This window comes from Athene noctua, chromosome 1, assembly GCF_965140245.1.
Source record: "Athene noctua chromosome 1, bAthNoc1.hap1.1, whole genome shotgun sequence".
Lineage (NCBI taxonomy): Eukaryota > Metazoa > Chordata > Aves > Strigiformes > Strigidae > Athene > Athene noctua.
Window position 1 is genome coordinate 81,267,776 of NC_134037.1, and position 23,962 is coordinate 81,291,737.

The following is a 23,962-nucleotide window of genomic DNA, read 5'->3' on the forward strand; positions in this document are numbered from 1 at the left end:
CAGTGACCAAAAAGATTTAGTCATTGTATGCTGGAGATTTTCACCCCCCTAATTTCAGTTCAGAGAAGTAGTATTTAAATGGTCATGAAACAAGATCTCTGAACCACTGAAAAGAGAAGATTCCTGGTTTTCTGTTAAGATATGCAGCACATATTTCCACCCCTGGAATTTTTTCAGTGTATTTGCTACTTGATCCATTAGGCTTTGAATGCAGAAAGTAAATTTTAAGTAATGTAGAGAAGTATTTTATTAGTTAGAATTCTTATGTACCTCTGAAATCGGTATAGCTGAATTCACACTATCAAAGAGCCGGAAGGATACAAAAAATATTTCTTCTCTAAAATATTTATACAAGAGAGTTTTGTATTCTTTTTATCCAAATAACACATGCTTGTACAGAGTTTCTGAAGGTGCTTTGGGGTATAGTTTCTACTCATGTTTGTTTGGGGTGACGTGTGCTTGTAATTTTATCACACAGGAAGAGTGTGCTTCTGATTGATGCAGATTAACGTTTTTACATGATAGCTTACATAGCCCTAAATTTAAATCTGTGTTTATATTAACATATACATGTGTACACACAGAGATCCTCTTATGCCTTTTAACTCACGTTCCTATGAAAGGATCTTAAACAGGTTCTACTTATGAATATATTGAAGCTCAATAAAGAGTTTTCTCATGTATTGAATTGAACTGGACCCATTCTGAGTCTGCTGTCTGTAATGAACTGTTGTGACATACTTTAGACATGCAATTTTCCTTAGCCTCACCTGGCTGTATTGTTCAAAATTAAGAAAAAAGTGGTTTTGTTACTAGAATTTTAAAATTTGGTGTGTCATTTTATTAAGAATAAGAAAAATAAGTAAATAACATTATGTCATTACTTCCTCTAACATTAGATGATATCATCCATTATACAGAGAAGTGGTTGAAAGTAGCTTTGTAAGTGATCTAGTAAATAATAGTTTATTGGCATGTTTGGCAGTTAACTTGCTTTAAAGATTTTTGTTTTATTTAATCTGTAAAACTGCAGTTCAAATTCTGCTTCTAATTCTTTGTTTTGAATTGAAAATAATCTCACTGTAACCAGTTCTGTTAGAGTTTAAAGTGGTAGAATTGACACTGATAACCAGGACAGGATACCTGCTGATCCCTACAAAGAGCTCAGTATAAAGTAGAGTGCTCTGGTATTTTCATTAGTATTTTTATTGCTTTTTACTTCACCGAGGGAAAGAAATAAGTGAGGTTCAGTAGCAAGGGTTGTTAGAAAGTTTCAAGAAGTGTGTTACAGTCCAGGTATCTCTCACAAATGCTAACTTCCCGGAGAGTGGTGGTGGGACCTGGCATGTAGATGTGATGTTTTCTGCTCTCCAAATGTCTGAGCAGAGGTCCTTTGCTTCTGCTCTCCTGCTCCAGAGCAAGGCAGCTTAGATGCCAGACTCTGAAGGGCCTGCGGGAAGTGAGGTTGGGGTGACAGGAGCTGTGTGCACCCCTGTGCTGAGTTGGGACAATTAACTCCTTCCACATGTGGCAGAAGCCAGCTTGCTCAGGCTTGAGTTTGGGCTGGGTGTGAGATGTGATGAATGAATTCTTTGTATGTTTTTCTGTCAGTGAGACCTAGCAGGGGTTTTGAACTATTCCCTACCAGAGGTGGGATTAACTGCTCTGGCAAGCCCACCTTTCCTATAGGCACTTGTACGTGCCTGCATTGATTGCCTAGGGGTTGTTGTGTGACACATTCCTCCGGGGAAGAAGAGCTACCCTATGCTGTGTTGGTGAGCTCAACAGCCTCAGGTAATGTCAGATTCACTGCACATATCATATGACTCTTGAGCATATCCACGCTCTCCAGTTATGATTTCCATGCACCTTGAAGCTACTGAGTAGTGGGTTACTATGTACACCACTAGAAATGGCCGTATTTTTCACTCCTTTGTATCTGCTCTGCATACTTATGTTTTAGATTTCTCATGCAGACCTATTAATACATTGGAGTCTACTTAAACATGAGAGAAAATTTAACTTTCTAACCCTTACAACTGCATCTCATAATCTTTTCTCTTAGAAAAGCAGGAAGATTGCTTCTGGAAAAATATAATTGATGCAATTTATGCTGTATATATATATATAAAAGGACTACTTTCTGTATACAGTATGAGTTTGTTTTTTTTTTTTCCCCTGGCAAGCCAGGACACTTAGTTAATTAAGAACTTTTGGTAAATACCTCTCTTCCTCCTTAATCATTTAGTGGAATCCAAGTTTTCCTATCTGCTTGTGCAAAGCATACTTCAGTGTAATTAGAACACCAGCTGGGCTGCAGAGTCTGGGATTATCTAAACTCCATAAACAGCACCTACAGATAGTTCATGCTCCAGATGTTATTGACATTGCCATATCAATTTGAACCTAAGTAATGGATAAAAATAATTAATATTAGATATACAATCCCAATGATAGATTTTGAAACTAAGTATGTTTCTCTGACTGAACTTAGTTTGGTTCCTACTGAATCAAAGGAAGATAGTCTCTCATTAAAAAGATTACTTTGTTTCCTGAATTACTTTATTTTTTACTTTTTTTTCATGAAACGCCAATGCTTTCCTATTGCAAGCTGAGCCAGTTTATTTTTTTTGCAAACACTAAAATGCCAGTCTGTTATGAGCTGTTTGAAATCATGTTCTCTGTTTTGACTGTCCACTTTCTTTGGCACAATGCTGATTTCATCCTTTGTCTGCTGTGTTTCTTTTTCCCTTGTTCTTGCTTCTTGATTAAAAAAATCAAGGCACACAGAGCCACAACATCTGTGTCTCACATGGTTACAAGCCCATTTCATTAGTTCTATGAGCTGTGCAGGATTTATACATAGCATTTTGTTCACTTGATGTATTTGTCAATAGGAGAAATTTAATCCAATAGGGATTATAAAAAATCACTCATTTGAAGTTCCTATAAAAAATTGATTTCTTGAGACAGGTATTTTGACCCCTGCATTAACAGGGTGCGCAGTTCTCTTGGAGCCAAGCTCGTGGTTCAAGGCATGCATCACACAACCTCTTTGCAAACTTGGCAACTGAATCAAGGAAAGAGATTAATGTGCGGTGCAGTGGCTGGACATGTAAGGTCCAGGAATCAGGCTTTAATTTGCAGCTCCCTGTATGGCTTGGTAAAAAAGAAGGCACACTGCCGTAGTGCTGGCATTTCCGATGTTTAGAAAAGCAGGGCTCACTGTTCATTGCAACTTGGTTTTACTTTTAAAGTTTATTAATTTCTCTGACATAGGCAGGTGGCTTGGTGAAACTAGGGTTATTTGGGAAAGCAGGACTCTTCTAGGAGAGTAAAAACTGTATGGTTTATTCTACAGTGAAACCTTGTTTTGTCAAATTCCTCAGCTGCTTGAGCTTTAAGCCCTGAGACCTAGCTAAGCGTTTGGGTGAATGCTTTGTTGTTGCTGTAGCTCTCGTTCATATCTGGCTGTGGGGGATCTTGCGGGCAGGCTCCACTTGATAGTTTCTTCATGTGGAAGGCTGGGGGGTAAAAAGGAGGAATGTGAACAGATACACACTGCTCTGATTCTTTACAATCCACCAAGGAAAGTTGCCCTGGGAAGCAAGTCAGAAAACTGGTTTATGAGAGAGGAGAGGCATGCGTTTCTTATCATAAAACTATTACCTGAAGGAGTCTATTAAACCTGGACTCCTTATTCCAAATCAAACCTGGTCTTCTGGAGGAAGGGTGAAAAAAACTCCACATTAGACCCACTGGATCTTACTATAATTGCAATGTTATGCCGTTTTCTTAACTCAGGAAGAGATGCTGATATACAGAAAGTGAGCTCATTGTGGGGTACAGTGTATGTCTTGATGCTGAAGTTTTCCCTCCTTCTACAATGAATTTCAGAAATTGTTCAACGGTACAGAAAGAGAAAGGTACCTTGTATGCCTTATACCTCAGATGGCACTTGTAATTGGACCTGTTCTCAGTCCTAATAGAGGAATACATGTTGGGTTTGTTTTTTTTTTTAAATATTTACAAATGTTTTTTATATTAAAGTAAGGATTCATAACCTGTGCATAGTCTCAAGTCAAGTTTCCCCTCACAGATTAGCTTTCTCTCTGTTGTTTAGGTTCAGCACTTTCCCTTAGAAACATTTGTAATTTGGAGACAAGTAGGAATTAAGTGGATTAATTTGCTTGTAACCAAACCAAAATTTGAACTCCTTTCTTCAACAGCAAAAGATTCGTTTCCCAGCCCCTCTACCCACCATTTGCCTTCTTTGTGATTTATCTCTGTTTACAGATAAAGCAGAACACTTTAACACAGGGCAGATAAAGTGAGGACATTCTATACTCATTATATTTTCAGTAGAGACTACAGATAATGCCTGTCGTAAAAGAAGAGCAATTTATTCTTAAAACATGCTGTGATAGCTAGGCAGTTATATTCTTTTGCAGTGTTTCCTGGTAACAATTTCAAAACACATCAGCAGCATTCATGGAATCGCTCATATACTTGAGAGATGAAAAGTGATCCTTTTCATGCAGAAAAAATAGAAAACAGAAAATCTAAAGGTCCCTAAAAATATATTGTAAAACTTGAATGTGCAACTTCCATCCTCTCCCCGTCTCTTGATAGATGTTTCTATCTTTATACATCCATGAAATTCATAGTTCAGGTTGATTCTGCTCCAGCAGATCACAGGCATCAGAACAATCCAAGATACACTTAATATTACAGACAATGCTAGGTGCTTTACTAAGTCATGTCATTAAACATAAAGTTTGGTGATGTTTCTGAAGGTATGGTGTGAGAAGTTTCCTTTCCATTTAAAATTTAGAGAATTGAATTAAAAATATTTCATGAAAAGAAAAAAGGCGACTGAAATGAAGCCTGCACTCTGTGTTGTGAATGGAAATATAGAAATATAGCTATTAAATTGAGCTAGAACCACTGATGTATTCTGTGCTTTTTGTTGCCCCTATGAATGATCTTTCCTTCTTTTTTTTTTTTTTTTTTTTTCCCCTCTCTCCCATGATGTTTGAATGTTTGATTCCCTCCAGCTCCCCTATTTTTTCCACTGTGTTCTGAATTCAACTTTATCCTACTGGAAGTTGTATTGTCTACCCTCTTTATGTCTCCTAAGTGAAACATTTATCTTGAATAATAGACAAGTTAAATACTCAATTTTAAATAGAATGGATTTAAAGTTAGAAAATAAGATCCAACAGAATTAGTAAGTTCCTATATCAAACAACAGGCTTCTTTTGTGTATATGCACTGCTGAAAAATTTAAACAGTGGCTTATAGTATGGCAGAATGATAAAGTGCTGCTTAAGCATCGGTTCCCACAACTCTGTTGTTTGGTAAGGCAGAAAGCCTTGAGTCCAAAACATGCAAGGCAAAAAAACTTATTTACTGAGAATCTGACTCTTCAGTATGCAAAGTGCAGTGGCCTTGGTCCAGCAAAGCACTGAAGCCCACGCTTTTCTTTAAGCTCACGAAATCATTTGATCTAGTGAGAGCACTCTGTTGACCTACTTGCGAGGCTTTTTGGAAGATGTTGGTTGCACTTCTCTACACCACGCAGGATTAAGCCCTAATTTAAAAAACATGCTGTCCAGTCTGACACTATTGTTATTTTTCTGAAGAAAATGTTTTAATGTAGCAGTAGAAGTGGTTTCTGACACTCTCTTTGTTCTGAAGAGTTTGCTCGCAACAAAAGGAACCTTTCTGTGGATACACAATAGCTCAATGATTAGAGCACTCAACTGAAGAGGAAAGGACCTAGGTTCAAATCCCTGATCCAAACCAGACAGAGCAGGGAATTGAACCTGACTCTCTAGTGTCAGAGATTAGGGTACTCCACTGGGATAACAGCAAGCTGGGTTTCAACTCCCTGCTCTGTCTGGTTTGGATCAGTGAGTTGAACCTTGGTCTCCCCCATCTCAGCTGCGTGCCCTCACCACCAAGCTATTTGGCCAAGATGGGATGGAGTGTTTGTTCTTAAAAAAAAAAAAAAAAAAAAAAAAAAAAGGAAGAAGGAAAAAAAAAAAAGCAGCTCATTCTGCATCAGAGTGAAATACAAATTACCCAATCCTGACACTTTCCACATGATGGAATTGTTTCCTGGCCAGGCCTAGGGAGAGAGCTACTTCGTGGTCACATACTGAGAGCAACAGAAGCAGTGGGAAGATGTAAAAACCCTGTGTCTCTGAAAATGCAGCTAAAGATGCAGAGATTCAGCCATGTTATCCACATAGCTTTGGCAGAAGAAGAGAAAGCAAAACCACCAGAAGCCTACTCATGTGAATGCCAGAGCAATCTCAGTGAACTAAGTTTTGTTTGGAGGAGAATTGGGGAAGAAGATTAATATTCTGTCAGTGTCAGTGCTGTCAGAGGTGTCTGTGTCAGAGCACAGGCTGTCCGTGTGAGTTCACTTGAAACTTCAAGCAGCCTTTTTCCCCACTGTTTTCTATGCCTCTCTTCTTGCCCTTGGCTTTCTACCTGATTCTCTCTAATTTCCATGCTTGTCTCCCCTTTTCACTACCTTTACCATATATTTATGGGAAGCACCTTCTGCTTCCCATAAAGAAATTTTTCTGGCTTAAACTCTGATTTTTGTGATGGCACATGTAGTTGGACCCTGCTGCAAAACGCTCTGTGAATATGCTTATATCAGATGACAGAAATGGATGGGTTTTAACTGTTTATCTTGTCCTTGTAATCCACATACACACAGTGAATTTCTTAATCTAATTCCAGACATTTTTAAAGGTTTAGGGATCTCTTATTACCTTCTCTTCTGCCTTTTGATTTTAATCTGCAGACCACCTATTGATTTTTGACAATCTAGCATATAAACCCTTTTATAGCCATCTGCAGAGGACTTAGTCTACTCTAGTCATATAAAGTTCATGGACTGAAAGTCTGTGTCTTTTTTAATTTGCAGTGTTGGGTATCTCCAATTATGGAGCATGGACCTCTAATTTTGAATAAGAGAGCTTAACACTCATTCACTTGAGATGGAAAATAACTGCTGTTTACTAAATCAACATTAGAGTACGCATATTTATAACAAAGAAGTATTCACAGGAGAGTTAGAATGGAAATGTGGGGTGTTATGAATTATAATCAGTCATTATTTCTGTTCCATCTACCAACAGGCAAGCACTTACTGTTGCAGAATTCATGTCTGGAAATCAGGTTATTATACACGCCAAGAGGGACTCAGTTTTGCTGCATATGAGGATTTGAGATGCTGCTGTTGGTCATTCAGATTTTATTTTCCTTTACCCCCTCTATGCCCAGGGCACAAAGATGTAGTGTGATGTCTTGTTTCCATCTCTCTTAGCTGGGTTTCTGACCAAATTCAGGACATGCAGCACACAAGGGAAACAGACCACACTGTACACAGTGAAACTACCACACAGTGTAGTGGTCCAGTGAAGAAACTGTCCTCATAATCCATAAAGGAGTGCTATCATGTAATTGGATCTCCTTGCTGTAAAGCAACCCAAGGCACTTGGTAATCAAACTGCACACTAAACTGGTTTACATGAAGTTAGCTGCATTGCATCCTTCCTGGCAGATGCTTTAGAACCATAATGACATTAATGTCCACCTTTAATTTACTCCATTCTTCTTCTGTCATTGCAGGATCTTTGCTACCAAGTGCTATGCATTTATTACCACAGTAAATTGCAATTAAGAGTGACACGATTAACTCTGAATTGCCCTGCTTTTTGTGGGATGAAGTCAAGCTCATCATTACTTGAACATTACTTTATTGTGGTTTAATGAGGTATACAGTGTTATATTTGGCTTGGGGGATCCATTCCAAATAGAGGTCAATTTGCGAAGAAAGTTAGTTTGGAAACCTGGTATAGCTAGAGAGATCTCTCTCTGTCAACCCTGGAGAAGTGAGCTGAGTAAGGAGTGGACCTTCATTTTTAAAATAAATGAGTAATGTCAAATTATTAAGGCTTGAGCATTCAGTCTGTCATAATATGACCACTTCCTTCAGCAGGAACTAAGGGCGTTTCATTCTTGCATAATATCATACCTTGTAAATGTTTCATATGAGCAATTGTAAGACTGTATTTATGCTTTTGTATTAGTAATTTTACAGCTTTTTTATTTAGCAGAGGATGAGCCAGTGAGATTTGAAATGGTATTTGCAGAGGAAATCCGTCATGTTTAATGGAAAGTGTCCAGAAAGGTAACACAACTGCCAATCCCAAATTAAATAGAGAGAGATTTTCGTGATGCCAGGTTTCCAAGGACTGGATCATTCCATAGTGTTCAAGTAATGCTTTAGTGGTTCTTGCTGACTCTTGTTTCACTTCAGTTACTTCCAGGATTTCCATTTTATAAACCTCTTTTAATCACTGCTGTAAAAACTCATTCTGAGTTAAAATTCAGTATATAGTTAATGTTCCAAGAAATAGCCGTGCCTGCCTCCCCTTATTCCCAGCTTCTCTCTGTGTTGAAAATCCAGTTTCTAAATAATCAGATAACATTGATAAAAATTTGTGTCCTAATTAAAATTGGTACTTGTAGGTATAAGCAAAATACAGCATGGGTAAAGATTCTGATACTTCATCTGACTGCTTCCTGCTAGATCTATATATCTATAGATCTATAAAGCTGGATCTTCTGCCTTGTTTCTGCTCCTTCCTTCCCCATCTTTTTTTTCCATCTCATCCTACGTCATCCACCAGTATACTTTGTATCTTTGTATCAGTGATTTAGCATCATAATTAGTGGTTCTTCCACTGCTTTCATTTCCACAATACAGAGGCACCAAGTCACTGCATCTGTGGGACTCCCCATTTGTGCACCACAGGTTGGGGTTGTTCTGTACCATCTGCATTTGGATTTACAAAAAAAAAGAAGTGTCGTCTTTCAAAGGTGCATTTGAAAAAAATCCATCTTGTATGCAACACTCTTTGAGGGACTGAAAGGTATCATTAAGGAGTTCTGGCCTTACTTCTCCATTCATCCCATGTTATGACAATGTAAGAACCACAGACTGGCGGGAAGTTTCAGCTCTTCTCTCTGAAAACCTGGTAGCACTCTGTGGGCAGGGAGTCTTCAAAACCAGCTTTCACATAAATGTGTGCTACTGGGCCAACATTTTCTAACTCACCTCTGAATTTCGTTCATCTTTTTGCTTCAATGACCATTGGTTCTTAGTATCTGAATAGAGAGCTTTTTTGTGACTTTAGCTGAGAGTGGATGCTTTTGGGATTTTCAGCTGATGTCTCCAATGGTAAAAGTCTCAGTAAGAGATATCCAGAAAGGTTAAGATCAACATGAGTTTGTAGAAAAGACTGCTTTTCATGCCTGTTTCCAAGGAGCAGGCTGTTTAGATTAATTAAGTAATGTAAAAACCATCCCCACTAAGCAAGTCCCCATAGTTCAATTTTTCCAGCATGAGACCAGAATTATGCACCTTACTTCTGAGGTCACTTCCATAATTGCAACAACATACATTTTTTGAAATAGATTTTCCTTTTTAATGCATATTTAAATGGGGGTAATTAAATATGGTTATTTCATACTCATCTCCTGAGAGGAAACATAACAGCATGATGAAAATACAAGTGAATTGGAAGCAATAAATGTCTACTAAAAAGAACTGCATTTTGACTCCCTTAGTAATATTGGCTGTTAATTGTTAAGACTCTCAGAGTGATAATGTGGAGATTTAGATGCCTGCCATACTACACAAAACTGGATTCCAAAATGTTTGAATTTAATAAGCTTTTGTTGAAAGTGTTACTACAGTCAGAATTGCCAGCTGTATATCTCAGGGACAGGCAGTTGTGAAATATGGTATGTAAAGCAGAAGTATAAAATTTTGAAAATCGGATCCAGTTGCTTTTCTCTTCTGGACTTTTTTTGGCCCCCTTTTTAACGCTGAAACTCTTCGCTCTGTGTCGTAAGCAGTGGGCTGATTGACTTGTGTCACTGTGCCAACACTTCAGTCAAATAATATGTTGTGTTTCTTACACTGGAGCTGGGCCCAAATGGCTATATTGCAGGCCATGTGTAACATAAGGAAATAAGCCTCTAAATGTTAGGAGTTTGCATTGGCACAAGCTGAACCTAAGTGCTCAGAATTTCAGATTCTTCTCAACATAGTGAAATATCTGTGGCCTCCTAAACTGGGGTAGATATTGTGTAGGCAGTGATGACCTAATAAAAACATCAACTACTTTGTGCCCAGTGAGGCAGCAAAGGAGCAAGACCTTATCATCTGAGTTTTCAGACCTTTTTCCTGTTCCCGTTCAAAACTAGAAAGGTAAGAGTCTACAAGAGAATGCTTTAAAAAGGCAAATAAGGTCCACAGACCTTCTCAAGTTCTGCTTTGAGTTTTAGATGGCATCAGAGAGGATTACAGTGTTCTAGCTGGTTTATCCCTTCTCACAATGACATCTCTGAACTCTTAGCAGCAAGAAATTTGCTTCTCAAAAGCCTTTCAAACTCTCATAGAGGAAAAAACAAACTAAGAAGTGGTAATCAAAAGTTAGTCGTTTCACACTGCCTGTGTTATGCTCTGATGTTCTCATTGTCCTTTTTTACCAATCATACTACAAGAACTGAAATAAATGTAATGAACTGCTTTTCCTATCAACAAATTCCCTAGCCTTTGTCACTCAGTTGCCCGTGAAACGTGTTTATAAGATTATATGTGTTTCTGCTATGAACATTATCCCTTCTTTCCACCACATTTACCCAAAGCATGAGAGTAGTTTGAGCCTAAATGAACTTGCAAAACAGATACATATAGAATTCATCACAAGTAGTTTTACACCACCGTGGAGTGTAAGTTAGATGTCTTGGCTTCCTCAGTAGTTAATGGAGAAGAGATACATTTTGAAGGAGATCCTATCCTATTCTAAGAAAAGGTAGTTGGGATGAATGCCTTCTGAATGGGTTCCTTTATACTGAGTTTAAATAACTGTTATGAGTGAGACACCTCATTTCAGCAGGCTCAAGTTCAACAAATCCCACTTAATGCACTTTGGTATGATCTGAATGCCTTGGATTGGAGGGTAGGGCCTTAAAAGAGCATCCTTTGTAAAGTCTTTTGTTCTCCCTCCCCCCTCGAAATTGGAACAGAAATAAAAATAAAATTGGAACAGTAATAAAAATAGAATTAAATATATGTGAAGAACTGAAATCTTCTTCCTGCCCTTCTCCAGAAATAATACTTCTTCCCTGTAAGACATAGAGATCTGGGGCTATAAAGCAATTGATCTGTAGTTCCCCTCCAGCTACCATCTGTTCTGTTATACTTTATTATTTCTGAAATTTGGGTAAGCACAGATAAAAGAGAATTTGACTCTGAGTTTAACTTAATTCTTCTAATTGGTAAGAATATTGAGAGAAAAAAAGAAAGGAAAATTAAAGAAAAGGAAAGAAAAATTTAAAAAGAAATAAAACATTAAATAAAATAAAATAATGGGAAAGGGAAGGGAAGGGAAGGGAAGGGAAGGGAAGGGAAGGGAAGGGAAGGGAAGGGAAGGGAAGGGAAGGGAAGGGGAAGGGAAACAAAAAGAAAAGAAAAGAGAAGAGAAAAGAGATGATAATTCTCTCAGTACAATAGAGACTAAGAGGTAGATAATTAATGTTTGTAATTGGTTACCAGGAGATGAAGTGGGGGAAAAACTGCAATGAGCCATAAAACCACTGACTCTGTTGAGGACATGATTTTTAGTCTCCAGCAAAGTTACAAATTTCAGTTCCCAGGTTCATCTTTTGAAGGGTTTTTTTGCTGGAATGGGACTCAGGAAGAGCTCAGGAAGTCCTCCAAAAAATGAAGAGGGCCCTCAGCATATCTAGACAAACACAGACTTGTAATTTATATGGATCAACACAAATAAACCATGAACTGTGCATATATGTGTGTATAGATTAAAAGTAAAAAAAAAAAAAATTTCTTTGCTCTCCCAGTAGCACTGACAAACTTTGTTAAAATCTTTTCTTCTTTATACCACTGCGTTTCAGTGAAGTCAAAGCTGTAAAAGAAACATGAATAGTTCTGATCATTCTGATCAAAATTTATTTATAATCTTCACAAGTATCTCAGTGATCATTGTATTTTAGTACACTGCTAAGCCTTTCATAATAATTCATATTAACAAACGGAATAAAAAAGAAGCTTTAGATTTGCCAGTTGGAAGTTACCATGCCTTTAATTACTTGAGTGACTGACTCAAGACAGTTTCCTCTCTTGCAGTAAGATTAACATAAACTCCCTTTTAAAGTGATTAATCTTATCTAATGTATTCACATTTTTACAGAAATGAACAAAATACTTTTCCAGCCGTGACTTCAGATGTGCTGTAAAAAGATAATCTTTCAAGATTGACAGTAGTAGATTATTATCAACCAAGCAGGGAGCTCCAAGGCACTTGGGTGAATATTTTAGAAGGTTTACAGACAACTGCCCCACATATTTAACTTCAGAAATCCATCCCCAGTACTGAAGGTAGATATATTTACAGAGAGACACATGTACATATGAGATATATAATGTATAATGACGATTCTTTGATTACCTCTATATTATAGCTGAAATGAGGTGTTTGTATGTTCCCGTCATTTGTGGTATGTATTTGTTGGTCTAAGGTTTGCTCTGGGTAAAACTATCCTTAAAGCAAACACTCAACTCTGTGTTACATCTCTAGACCTGTAGGTTAACTCCATGTGGTTTCAACTTCAACCCTTTAACAACAAATTATTATTTATGTAAGCTGTCAAATCCACACAGGGCAAGCAGCTGCAGAAGAAGAAATTGAAGCACATAAACCATAGTGAGAAGCATAAGACTCCCATAAGGGACTAGTCTTTCACTTTCTGTATTTAGTCCAGTAAGAGTGAATTATTCATTACAATCAAGCTAAAGCTGCCCCAGTCTTGCCATTTCATCCGCAAGTCAGTTGAAAATTAAAGCTTAGCGTGAAGCCTCCAGAGAATTATTCTGAGTTAATAACACCTGCAAAGAACAGAGATTTCACTGTGAGGTAAATTGCTGTGTGATTGCCCACACATCAGCAAAAATTGTAATTGGGAGAAACTGAATATTTTCTCTGTATTTAACTGGTGAGGATTTTGTGGGGTGTCATTTTACGTTAAGTAGAGTTATAATTTAGAGTCTTTCACAGCAACTGATTGTGTTTGTTTTAACAGTGACAATTTTTTTCTATGAGAAGATTTGTATTACTGTCAGCTGCTATTGCACCTTTATGCAATACACATTTAGAAACCTTTCTTATTTTTAGGGAAAATTGTCAGGCTTTAAACGATGGCATTTTTTTCCCCATGATTTCTTGTGAATTTAGAAGTTGATACTTTCCCCTACCTAGCTGTATCTCATAAATAGCAAGCTAAGTCATGATTGTGATCTCTACATCTGTAGCATAAGTATGCTCAGCAGGTCCCTGAACAGCAGTGGAAACTACTTAAAACATACATCTTAGTTTCTTCCAGATGGTTCAGGAATACATTAATAACTAACATGAAAAACCCAGGTGGACCTCCTAAATCAAATTGAATATTAACATTATTATCTATCCAAAAAAGGACAGGGAAGGACAAAAAGTCAATTTGTCTTGTCTCCATATTGCGCTGCATTGTTATATGCTGAGGTATTGTTGTCTGCATTTTCCACGAGCCCTGTATCAATTCACAGCTCGTGTTTGGAGCAGGATTCAGGCTTCTGCCTGACAACAGTAACACAACCCCAGCGTGAAATGGATAAAGCTTGTACCGTTAAAGATAGGTCTACGTGGAGACCCTCGAACATGGAGACCCTTTTTGCCTGTCCTTTGAAGAGAACCAGCCTTGGTCCACAGGTCAAGTAGCCTTGCTAGCAAGATGTAGTGCTGAGCTCAGTAGGTTGCTCAGAGACTTAGTTGCTCGATTCAGAGAGGTTGCTGTGCTAACCTGGCAGTATGTGCCTTCTGCATGGAACTGCTTGGGCTCTGCCTGCTCATCTCTGGGAAAATGTGCTTTTGTGACTTCCAAAGTTACATGGCTTCATTTAAATTGCAATGCATGATTTAATTACATGGTTGTAGTGTTTGAGACTTATCAGCAAGCTCCTTGATCTAGAGAATATACTTTTGAATTATGCACTGATTGCTGCCAGGAACCAGTTGGTATAGTCTTCTATCCTTCCCTGTTAATCTCTTGCCACCCTTCTCATTTCTGTGCCTTACAGAGAAAGCTCAGATGCTTGTCTCACTGAACTCAAATTTAGGATTATAGTCATAGCTGTTCAGTTGTTGTGGGTTTTTTTTGTTTGTTTTTTTTTTTTTTCTTTCCTTTTTTCTTTTTTTCCCAGTTATAACAGGCAAAAAAACCCTGGTTAAAGGCTAAGGGAAGAGGAACATATCTAGAAGTGACAACTGATTTCAGATGTGTACTTTTAGTGCAGTGAAACTTACGTCAGTGAATTTCTGTTATACACCTTTTGCAGTTACTGAAATAAAATTTCCCTGGTGCTGAAGGCAAACACATAAGAGACAGGGAACTCATAACTGCGTGTATGTGTTAGATAATAACATGTAGTGGGTGCTGCTGCTATACATAATAGATGAGCTATTCTTACTGCAACACAGCAAAGGGCTTATGCAACAGGTTCATTTCCTTGAATCAACATGGGATGTATTAAAAAATAATTTTCTGGGCAAGGTGAGGCTTTTCAGGCTCAGATAATCCTACTGCCTGCTCCAAAGGTTGCTGAGAATTGTAATGAAATAATGAATCCATACTGATTGACTTATCTTCCTTTTCCACAACACTTTAAAGCATTTCCCTTTTTCACTTAAGAACTATGGGTAAGCAGGCCTCCAGGACAGTATTGTCTGTGAAAGTCCTGCAATGGGCTCCAGCTTCAAGCTTGTCATCTCTATGTCACTGCTCATGGATCATCCTAGAGTTTAACTCAGCTATTGCAGGGCTAGGGGAAGACCCGGTGTTTGGCTTAGGGCTCTAGGGAAGAGGAGAGGAAGCAGGTGTATTGTATAAGCAAACCTCCATGTGTCAACATCCCTGTGCTTGTCAGATGAATTTATCAGCTCCAGCTGCTCTGTTCTAAGAGTGGATCTTTCAGTATATATTTATCTGACGTATTATGTGTCTGACATGTGCTGTCAGTTTCTTTCAGAGATGAACTTCATGGCATAGGAATGTAATTATGAGGATGATCTAGCATCACCATAGGATCCCACAGTATGAACCAAAATACCAACTGGCAGCATCCAACAGGGCTAGGTGCTGTATAGTGGGGAGTTAACCCCTGTCCAAGAGAAAAGTAGAAGAGGCAAGGAGTTGACTGTCATTTTACAGAGAGGAAAACCAATGCACTGAGAGAATTTGTGTTGAGAAAACCCTTAGTAGTTCAGAGGAGCAAAAGTGGAAATCTGAAAGAAGTGTTGTGCTGTGGGCTTCTAGTCTGTGTTTCAAATGGTCTGTGTCATGTAAAAACTTCTGTTGTTTCAAAGCTGTTCTTTTCAAAATGTGACACCCATGAAAAAAATATCTTAAAGAAGGAAAAATAATGGCCAAATTTGAAAGAAAGAAATCTGAGATATGCAAACCAGATTCCCACTTGCTTGAGTTTAAAAGGATGTTTTTCTATTCCTGCTCTATGGTACAAATATATAGCTGAATTTAGATGCTTGTCTTTATGAACTTGTCCACAACTGATGGGAATTTGTGTACAGGGAGTCACATCTATCTCTTAAGTTTGAACTGTTGTTGGAATTTAAATGTTGCAAAAAGAGGAAACAAGAAAAGAAAAAAAATCTGGTTTTCTAGGCTGTCCTGGGGCCAAGAAGAATGAGTTCCTGACTAGTGTTTTGGATGCACTGTCCACGGATATGGTGCACGCGGTCTCTGATCCATCCTTGTCTTCTAGTCGGTGAGTTTCAGATCTTTTTTGTGTGGCTTTAAAAGGATTCTGGCAGTGATGAATGAATTGTTGCGGTCTTTCAGAAGTAATTATTCTACCTTCACAAAGGATAAATTTCCAAGAACCTATCTAGGAGAGTTTACTTCAGTTACCACTGTAGACTATGTCCACTAAACAGAAATGAACTTGATAGCTGAATTCTCAGCAGCAGCACAGCTTAGACTTTATCTGTAGCTGCAGGTGCAACTGTCTCTCAGTCTTTATTCTCCTCTTAGGCTTTACTTGATGAATGTATGCTACCTTCCTGATTCATATTTTGCCTAGTTGCTTGTAAAACAAACCAATGCTATCAACAATCACAGGCAGAATTAAAAATGCGTAAGTGCTGTCAAACTTCGGGTGTCTGCAGGTCAAGTTCTTGCAATCTGAAGAGAAGGTGACATTTATTGTTATAACTTACTCTGTAATTCAATGCATTTGGGTGTTTTATCTCTCAGAACATCCATCATGGATTGTAATTGGAGCCTAGGTATTTGGCGATGCTGACCGTTGACCTACTTCAGTTGGGTATATTATGCATTTTAATGTGTCTGCCATCTATGAAACTGTCTTTTTCTCTTTATTTCTCTCTTCAGTTTTCTCTGTTTCAGGAAATGAAAGGGGAAAGCACTGTTTTCTGAGTATGGTGCCAGCCTCAACAGAATTTCAGAGAGTTAACTAAGAGCAGATTCCAGCCCTTAGTGTAAAATTTAGGATACAGTTAGTCAAAGTGAAAAAAAGAGGGATTCACTGCAAGAAGATAGTGGCCAAAAGCAGGGCGGTTTATGTAACGGAGCATCTGACAGTGATTTAAGTGTTCTGAAATAAAGGTATAAACTTCAGCTTATGTTTTGGAATTAAGACTGAACTCTTATTTTCTCTTTCAGGGTTTCAGAGCCTGACCCAAATCATACTCTGGAAGAGAGAGTGGTCCATTGGTATTTCAAGCAGCTAGATAAAAATTCCAGTGGTGACATTGGCAAGAAAGAAATCAAGCCATTTAAGAGGTTCCTAAGAAAGAAATCAAAACCCAAAAAATGTGTGAAGAAGTTTGTGGAATACTGCGATGTGAACAATGATAAGTCCTTGTCAGTTCAAGAATTAATGGGCTGCTTGGGAGTAACAAAAGAAGAAGGTAAAGCAGAAACAAAGAAACGCCATAGTAAGAACCTTTTCTAACTATTTTTTTCACTAGATTCTTCAAAACTGATGACATCTGATATTTGTATATGCCAGAAGTATACAAAATAAAAGAATACACCTGTCTGTAGCTAATGCAGCTGTTGCTTAGGACAGATGGCAGGAAAGCTGCTTCTGTGTAGGCAAATCATCACTTTGCTCCAACAGAATAAAAAACTTCCCATTGATTCTGACCATTAAATGTATTACAGTAGGAAACCTAAGAGGATATGATAACATCAACAGTCATCGAAAAGCCAGTTTAATGTTATTACAGTACTATGTCCTGAATGACTGGAAGTATCACATCTGTGCTTTTTGGATTCTTGCTGAGAAGGAAGCACATTGTTGAGCTTTCTAATGACTTCTCATTTCTCAAATGTGGTTTAGAGATACAATGAGGAATGCGGTCATCTGCCAAACAGGTGGAACAACTGCTGGTACACAGCCACCTTACCTTGCTGCCAAACTGGTAGAAAGGGGAACAACTTCCTGAAAATAAGGAAGAATTTTTAAAGAAAGAAGTTATAAACAGCAACAGTAGACCCCCATACTGTAAGAAGTTGTAGAACATGAATGTAGGCTAATTGTTTTGTTTGTCTGGGACCTTAAAATGAAGCCAGGGCAGTAAAACAAAGGTGTCATAAGAAATGAAAAGCAACTCAACTGGGAAATGCAGTTAGAAATCAAATGGTTTCCACAAAATTGGTTATATTTAAGTTTAGAAAGGGAACACTGCAGAAGGACAGTATAGTCTACATTGTACTAATAAAGTAAATTGTCTGTGAGTCACAGATGCAGATCTCTCAAAATGAGTTTATGAAATCCAGGATTTGTTTTCTGTGGGTTTTGTGGACCTAGTAGTAATACCTTGCAATTTTTGCTTGGGTGATAGATATATATATAAAAAAAAAAATCTATTTGAAGGTTGATGTCTGTTGTTATCTTTATGCTATCAATGTGAAAACTGAAGCATAACACCTTCATTTTCATTTATCCTATTTGGCAGACTAGTGTTTTAAAGTGGAACCCATTATGGTCACTTCATATGTTAGCATTTGTTTCAAGACACTTCTGTCCTGCTGCAGCTGGCATTCTGTGTTCTTTTATCATAGATTAAATTTGGGTCCAAAATCATTGCTCCAGAACATAAAGGAAAGCTGTAGCAAGACTCAGCAAAACCCAGTTTTTCCTGTACCCATTCCGGTGAAAAAACAAAGATTAGGGTCAACTGCCTGTTTCAGAAAAGAAAGTTGTTAAGATACATGATTTTATATGAAGATCACACACAGATTTTGCTAAAGTAAAAATTATGTTCACAATAACTGGAGATTTTTGACAGAGCTTCTCCAAAAAAATGTAGTCAATAATAAGAACATTCATTTTTGGAAGGAAAACATACCTCAGGACTTTTGCATTGAAAAAATAATGGAACCCAGTTGGAAGAAGATTCTAAATCAAATAATTTTGTTGCTTTCCTAGGAATACTTAATTTTAAAGACAAGACAGTAAAAATAGCTTTTGTTGGAGTATCAACATTCTGTTTTGTTTCTTCTGCATGACAACTAAAATTTCCTTTCTGATAATCCTTTCAGTTGCACAAAAGAAATCAATCACCCCTCACTGCAGCTAGTTATATTTCTAGGAATAAGTGAGACCCCATCACCTGAGAGGTGAGGTCTGAGATAAGGTGATGTGAGAACTGAGATAAGGAGGTGGCTCTATATCATTCTGTGTGAGTCCCAGGTGTCTGTGAGAGCCATTTGAAGCAATATAAAAGCCATAGAGCTGCAAAACATACTTTCTCAGGGAATGCTAGCTGCCACAGTATTTTTCAAGGTCCAGGTTTGTTCTCGTTTGTCCCAGTACAGCTTGACTGACTAGCAAACTGGTATGGAAAACTAAGAGAATGAGTTCCTTCCTTGCCTCCCGTTTGTTTGTGGAGTTGAATGGGCCAGAAGACTCATGCAGCTGTTTTGGTTTTGGTTTTGGTTTTTCCCCATTTAGAGCACTGTCTTGGGCTTTGCCACTAGGAAACTTAAAAACCAGCAATAATCTTGTTTTGCAGATTAAATGTGAACTATGTCTTTGGCTCATAGAGCTGTTCCTGTGCAATATCTTTAAGCAAAGTGAATGCTTTCCAGACAGTCTGCTTGTCCATGGTTCTTTCTCACCAGGGATAATAGGCAATCTTTACTACTAAAGATTTAATAAGTTTGAAATGCTCGACACTGACTATATGCAAGCTGTCCTAAGCAAATGTCATATTAACTGGTAAGAAATGCTGCCATTCATCTTTCATATAACTCCATGAAAGAAGCAACACCTGTATTGAGGAAAGAAAAAAAGTGGATGTTTCAATGAAAGGTCTAAAATATTTTACCTCCTTTAGTGAAATCTGTTCAGATACCCTGGTCTAAAAAATACTTTTTTAGAATGAGGGCTTCAGTTCTTGGGGATGCTATATATAAATTGCAAACCATATTTATTATGTTTTATTTTCCTTCCTTTAGCGGCCCCTAAAACCAACACTGAGAGCACTTCATCCAGCAGGCAGGTGAGTACTGAGGAGAGCAAGCTCACCATTCCTGCCTTGCCCAGCTGAACTTCTTGGGGTTTTAGCAGATTTCAGTGCAGCTTCAAACTGTATTAATCTGCCATTCTGAAACTTGCCTGGAAAATGTAGAGCAGCATTTCGATTAATAAATTTGGACTTAAGTTCTATCTAAGGAAAGCTGAGTAAGTAAACTACAGGTGCAGAGTAAATGTGCATAAATGCAAAGTGGATTACGTCTGCATATGGATGTTCTCAGTAAAGTGTAAATTGGCATATAGGTTAGTGATAATTAGGTGAGTGTAGTTGAGCCCTCATATAAGTCTTCTGCATTCCTGAGTGATAGCATTCCCATACACTTTTAAATGTGCACTGCTTTATCTTCATTTACCTTCTGCTTTAACTGAATTCCATTAATTTTCCTGTGTGTCACATGATGGACATAAATTTACATTGATTGAAATTACTCTTTGTGGACAAAGCCATGCATTTCCCATGCCCTATGAAAATCTGTTTATTTCACATACCCCACTGAATTATTATATGGTGGCTTTAAACACCTTTTAAAATAGTATAGAGAAAAGGGCTGACACTTTGAAAAGCCTTTGCTGGCTGAGCAAAATTATGCTGGAGAACTAGGATTTGCATCAGTCTGCGGATGTTTGTTTAAACTAAAACTGGTTAGATCTGCAGAATAATTGTAGCAAATAAAATGTGAAGTGCCCTGACAACATAATCTGTGATTTGTTTTTGCATCAGTTTTCTGCAAAGACTTGATTTTGATTTTCCTAATAACACCATTGTATGTCATTCCTGGAGTTTTGGCTACTTAAGCCATTCAGATCTATACAAAAGCAGGTATTTTAAATCAAGGAAAGGTACACGTTGAAAAGGAGAGAGTCAAGTGGAAGCTCAGATCAAATGGTTAAAAAATGGTTTCTCATTTGTGTGTGTCTATTTTTATAATCATTAATCCTAAACATTCCGTTTTGTGGAGGACATGGGCACAACTTCCTTGAACTTTTGCCTGGTTCCAAAGAAGGACTTGTGAGTTTGCCAGTTACTTGAATGGTCTAAGAAAAGAATCCTCACAGAATCACAGAATCATCTAGGTTGGAAAGGATCTTGAAGATCATCCAGTCTAACCGTTAACCTAACACTCACAGTTCCCAACTACACCAGATCCCTCCGCGCTATGTCGACACTACTGTTAAACACCTCCTCCACCACCTCCCTGGGCAGCCCATTCCAAAGCCTAACCACCCCTTCTGGAAAGAAATGCTTCCTAATATCCAGTCTAAACCTTCCCTGGCGCAACATGAGGCCATTCCCTCTTGTCCTGTTGCTTATTACTTGCTTCAAGAGACTCATCCCCAGCTCTCTGCAACCTCCTTTCAGGGAGCTGTAGAGGGCGATGAGGTCTCCCCTCAGCCTCCTCTTCTCCAGACTAAACACCCCCAGTTCCCTCAGCCGCTCCTCGTACGACCTGTGCTCCAGACCCTGCACCAGCTCCGTTGCCCTTCTCTGGACACGCTCGAGTCATTCAATGTCCTTTTTGTAGTGAGGGGCCCAAAACTGAACACAGGAATCGAGGTGCGGCCTCACCAGTGCCGAGTGCAGGGGTCAGATCCCTTCCCTGTCCCTGCTGGCCACGCTATTGCTGACACAAGCCAGGATGCCATTGGCCTTCTTGGCCCCCTGGGCACACTGCTGGCTCCTGTTCAGCCGGCTGTCAATCAGCACCCCCAGGTCCCTCTCTGACTGGCAGCTCTCCAGCCACTCCTCCCCAAGCCTGTAGCTCTGCTGGGGGTTGTTGTGGCCCAAGGGCAGCCCCTGGCATTTGGCCTTATTGAATCTCCTACAGTCTGAAACTCATACATCATCTTTATACCATTCTTGCCTCAGTTTAATATTAGTTAGAGGAACTAAATTATTAATGCCCACAAAAGCATGAGTAAATGATGTACTGTTTTTTAAAATATTAATATAAACATATTATAAGAACAGCTCAGGTAACTCTGCAGCTGGGAAAATAAGAATTTGGTTAAAAATATTCCAAAAACATAGTTGTGGTTAATATATTCCTATCTATCAGAAAACTAGATTAATTTGTTAAAAACCAAACTCAAGGTGAACCTTCCCACAAGCCGAAAGAAATCTTCTCTCATTGCTGCTAGTCAGTCTGCTACTTGCTTTATTTCTGATTTTTTTGATGTTAGGTTCACACTTCCTAAGGCAAGCTCAACATTGGTTTTGGGTTCTACCAGAGACCTCCTACATACTTTGATGGAATATAAAATATTCTCACAGCTAGGGGGATGTGATAAGTTTCTGTTTGTTTAAACAAATATTTGTGGTCTTAACTTTTCAAATTCCCCCACAAATTACTTACGCTTTAAACAAGGCAGCCTGAAAACAATTACTCTGTCGGAACTCAAAAACATTCAAAGGGGTTATTTTAATTATATAATGTCAATTACTGGCACACGTGCATTACACTTGAAGCATGACAAGCCCTCTCCCCTTTCTTGTAATCAGATCCTGACTTGCAGAATGTGTAATAAAAGTGTCTTAGAGAGTCTATGTTTTTTAATTTTATCCAATAATTTTGCTGACTCAGCACCAATTATTTTAAAAGCTGTTGCTGACAAATGATAGCCTTGAATTAAGGCTGGCTCAGCAAACCATCTGTTGGCAGTTTCATGCTTAAACAATACAAGGCTTCAAATGCAGAAGGTGGCTTTCATCACAAAAACTTTTACTTGAAAGGAAGTTACTGAAAAGCAACCGGGCTGGGTAGGATCTACTCAAAGGAAACCACCCATCTAAGAAGTGATCAGGTTTGCATCAGGAGATGGGCACTCAAGAGCTCATTTTCTACTAGTTTATTGCAGCAGTTCAGTTATATATATATGTTTATGTGTGCTTAGGCATGTATTCATGAATGGTTTTTTTTACATATGTGCACATCTGTATGTGTATATGCACATACAAGCTTACTGAAAGCAAGCAGATACAGATATGTGTATTAATGTGCTAACTGTGGTTGCTCTAAAAGAGGTCAAATACATGCTGGATCTGACAGAACTGGGGTAGTGGCCAGGTATATTTCCCTTGCTCAGCTCCACCCTGTCCAACAAACATACACATACACATACACACACTGTCAATGAGACCCAGAGGGTCTTTTGCAGCCTAGCAAAAAGTTTACAAGGAAACTATAGATTGTTCATAAGACTTTGGCGAGCAGCCCATTCCTTATACATCACATACCATAGAAAGGTATATTGCACCAGGGACTTGCCCAGGCAGTTGCTAAAACTGTGTGTTTGACAGGTATAGATTTAAAGAGGCTGTAGGTAAGAAATAGTAAAGATGTTGCTCCTATCCTTGTTCGTAGATGCTATGAAGGACTACAGGGCAGGGATTTTTTTATTCCCCATATGTATTTGTGCAGAACTCTTGTTCTGATAGTGGCATGTGGACACTGCTGAAAAATAGAGATAAATGTTTATACTTGATTACCTGAAAACATCATTAATAATGAAAATTTTTTCAACTTTCTTTCAGCAAGTTTCTAAGAAGCAAGGGTGAACGGCTTATGATCCAAGGCAGATCTCTGACATGTGGGAGATTTCCTCACCAAAAGGCAATAAAAACAACTGTAGTATTTGCACTTTGTACTTAAAAATGTAAATTCACTTTGTAGAAATGAAATATTTAAACAGACTTTTTTTTTTTTTTTTTTTTTAATCTGTGAAAATGTAATGGCTAGTTTTGGAAAATTAACACATACAATGTATGTGTATTCATTTGTTGTCTGAAATATGTAAAACATGTTGAAGATGTAAAAGTTTGCATTTAAACAATTTTTTTTTTTTTTTTTAAATAGCTTTTTGGCAAACAGTAGCATAGAAACCTGATCCTATGTATATTGGTTTCAATAGTATGCCTTGTTTTTCTTAACCAATAATGTCATTTAAGTAGAGTTATTCTGAAAAGTCTACTGTATTTTCAATTTTGTCCAGGCAGTGTTGGATGTTTCAGGCTTGCAGGACTGAAGGAAGTGTGTAAATTGCTGTTTACTTGGGTTTGCAGTTTTTAACTGAACAGATTTTTCATCGGTGGCAATATTTTTATTTCATTTTGTTTTCATTGTTATTATGATGCTTTCCAAAGATCATGCAATAAGAATGCAACCACTAATGGATTCAAAACAGTTATTCTACAGTTGGGAAACTTGTAGAAAAATGTATCCTTTTATC

General features: G+C 38.1%; 1 protein-coding gene across 3 annotated transcripts in view; it reads left to right on the forward strand.

Moving 5' to 3' along the window:
* The window catches only part of SMOC2 (SPARC related modular calcium binding 2), a 144,933-nt gene extending 121,474 nt beyond the window's left edge, over positions 1–23,459 (forward strand). For 2 of the 3 annotated variants that reach the window (XM_074925053.1, XM_074925064.1), the window contains exons 10-13: positions 15,832–15,934; positions 16,852–17,126; positions 19,657–19,700; positions 23,268–23,459. In XM_074925053.1, coding sequence (XP_074781154.1) covers positions 15,832–15,934; positions 16,852–17,126; positions 19,657–19,700; positions 23,268–23,291 — 446 coding nt within the window. In that variant the 3' untranslated portion in view covers positions 23,292–23,459. The remainder of the gene's footprint in view (positions 1–15,831; positions 15,935–16,851; positions 17,127–19,656; positions 19,701–23,267) is intronic. The other variant, XM_074925073.1, reaches the window with a different exon arrangement.
* Positions 23,460–23,962: the final 503 nt, after the last annotated feature.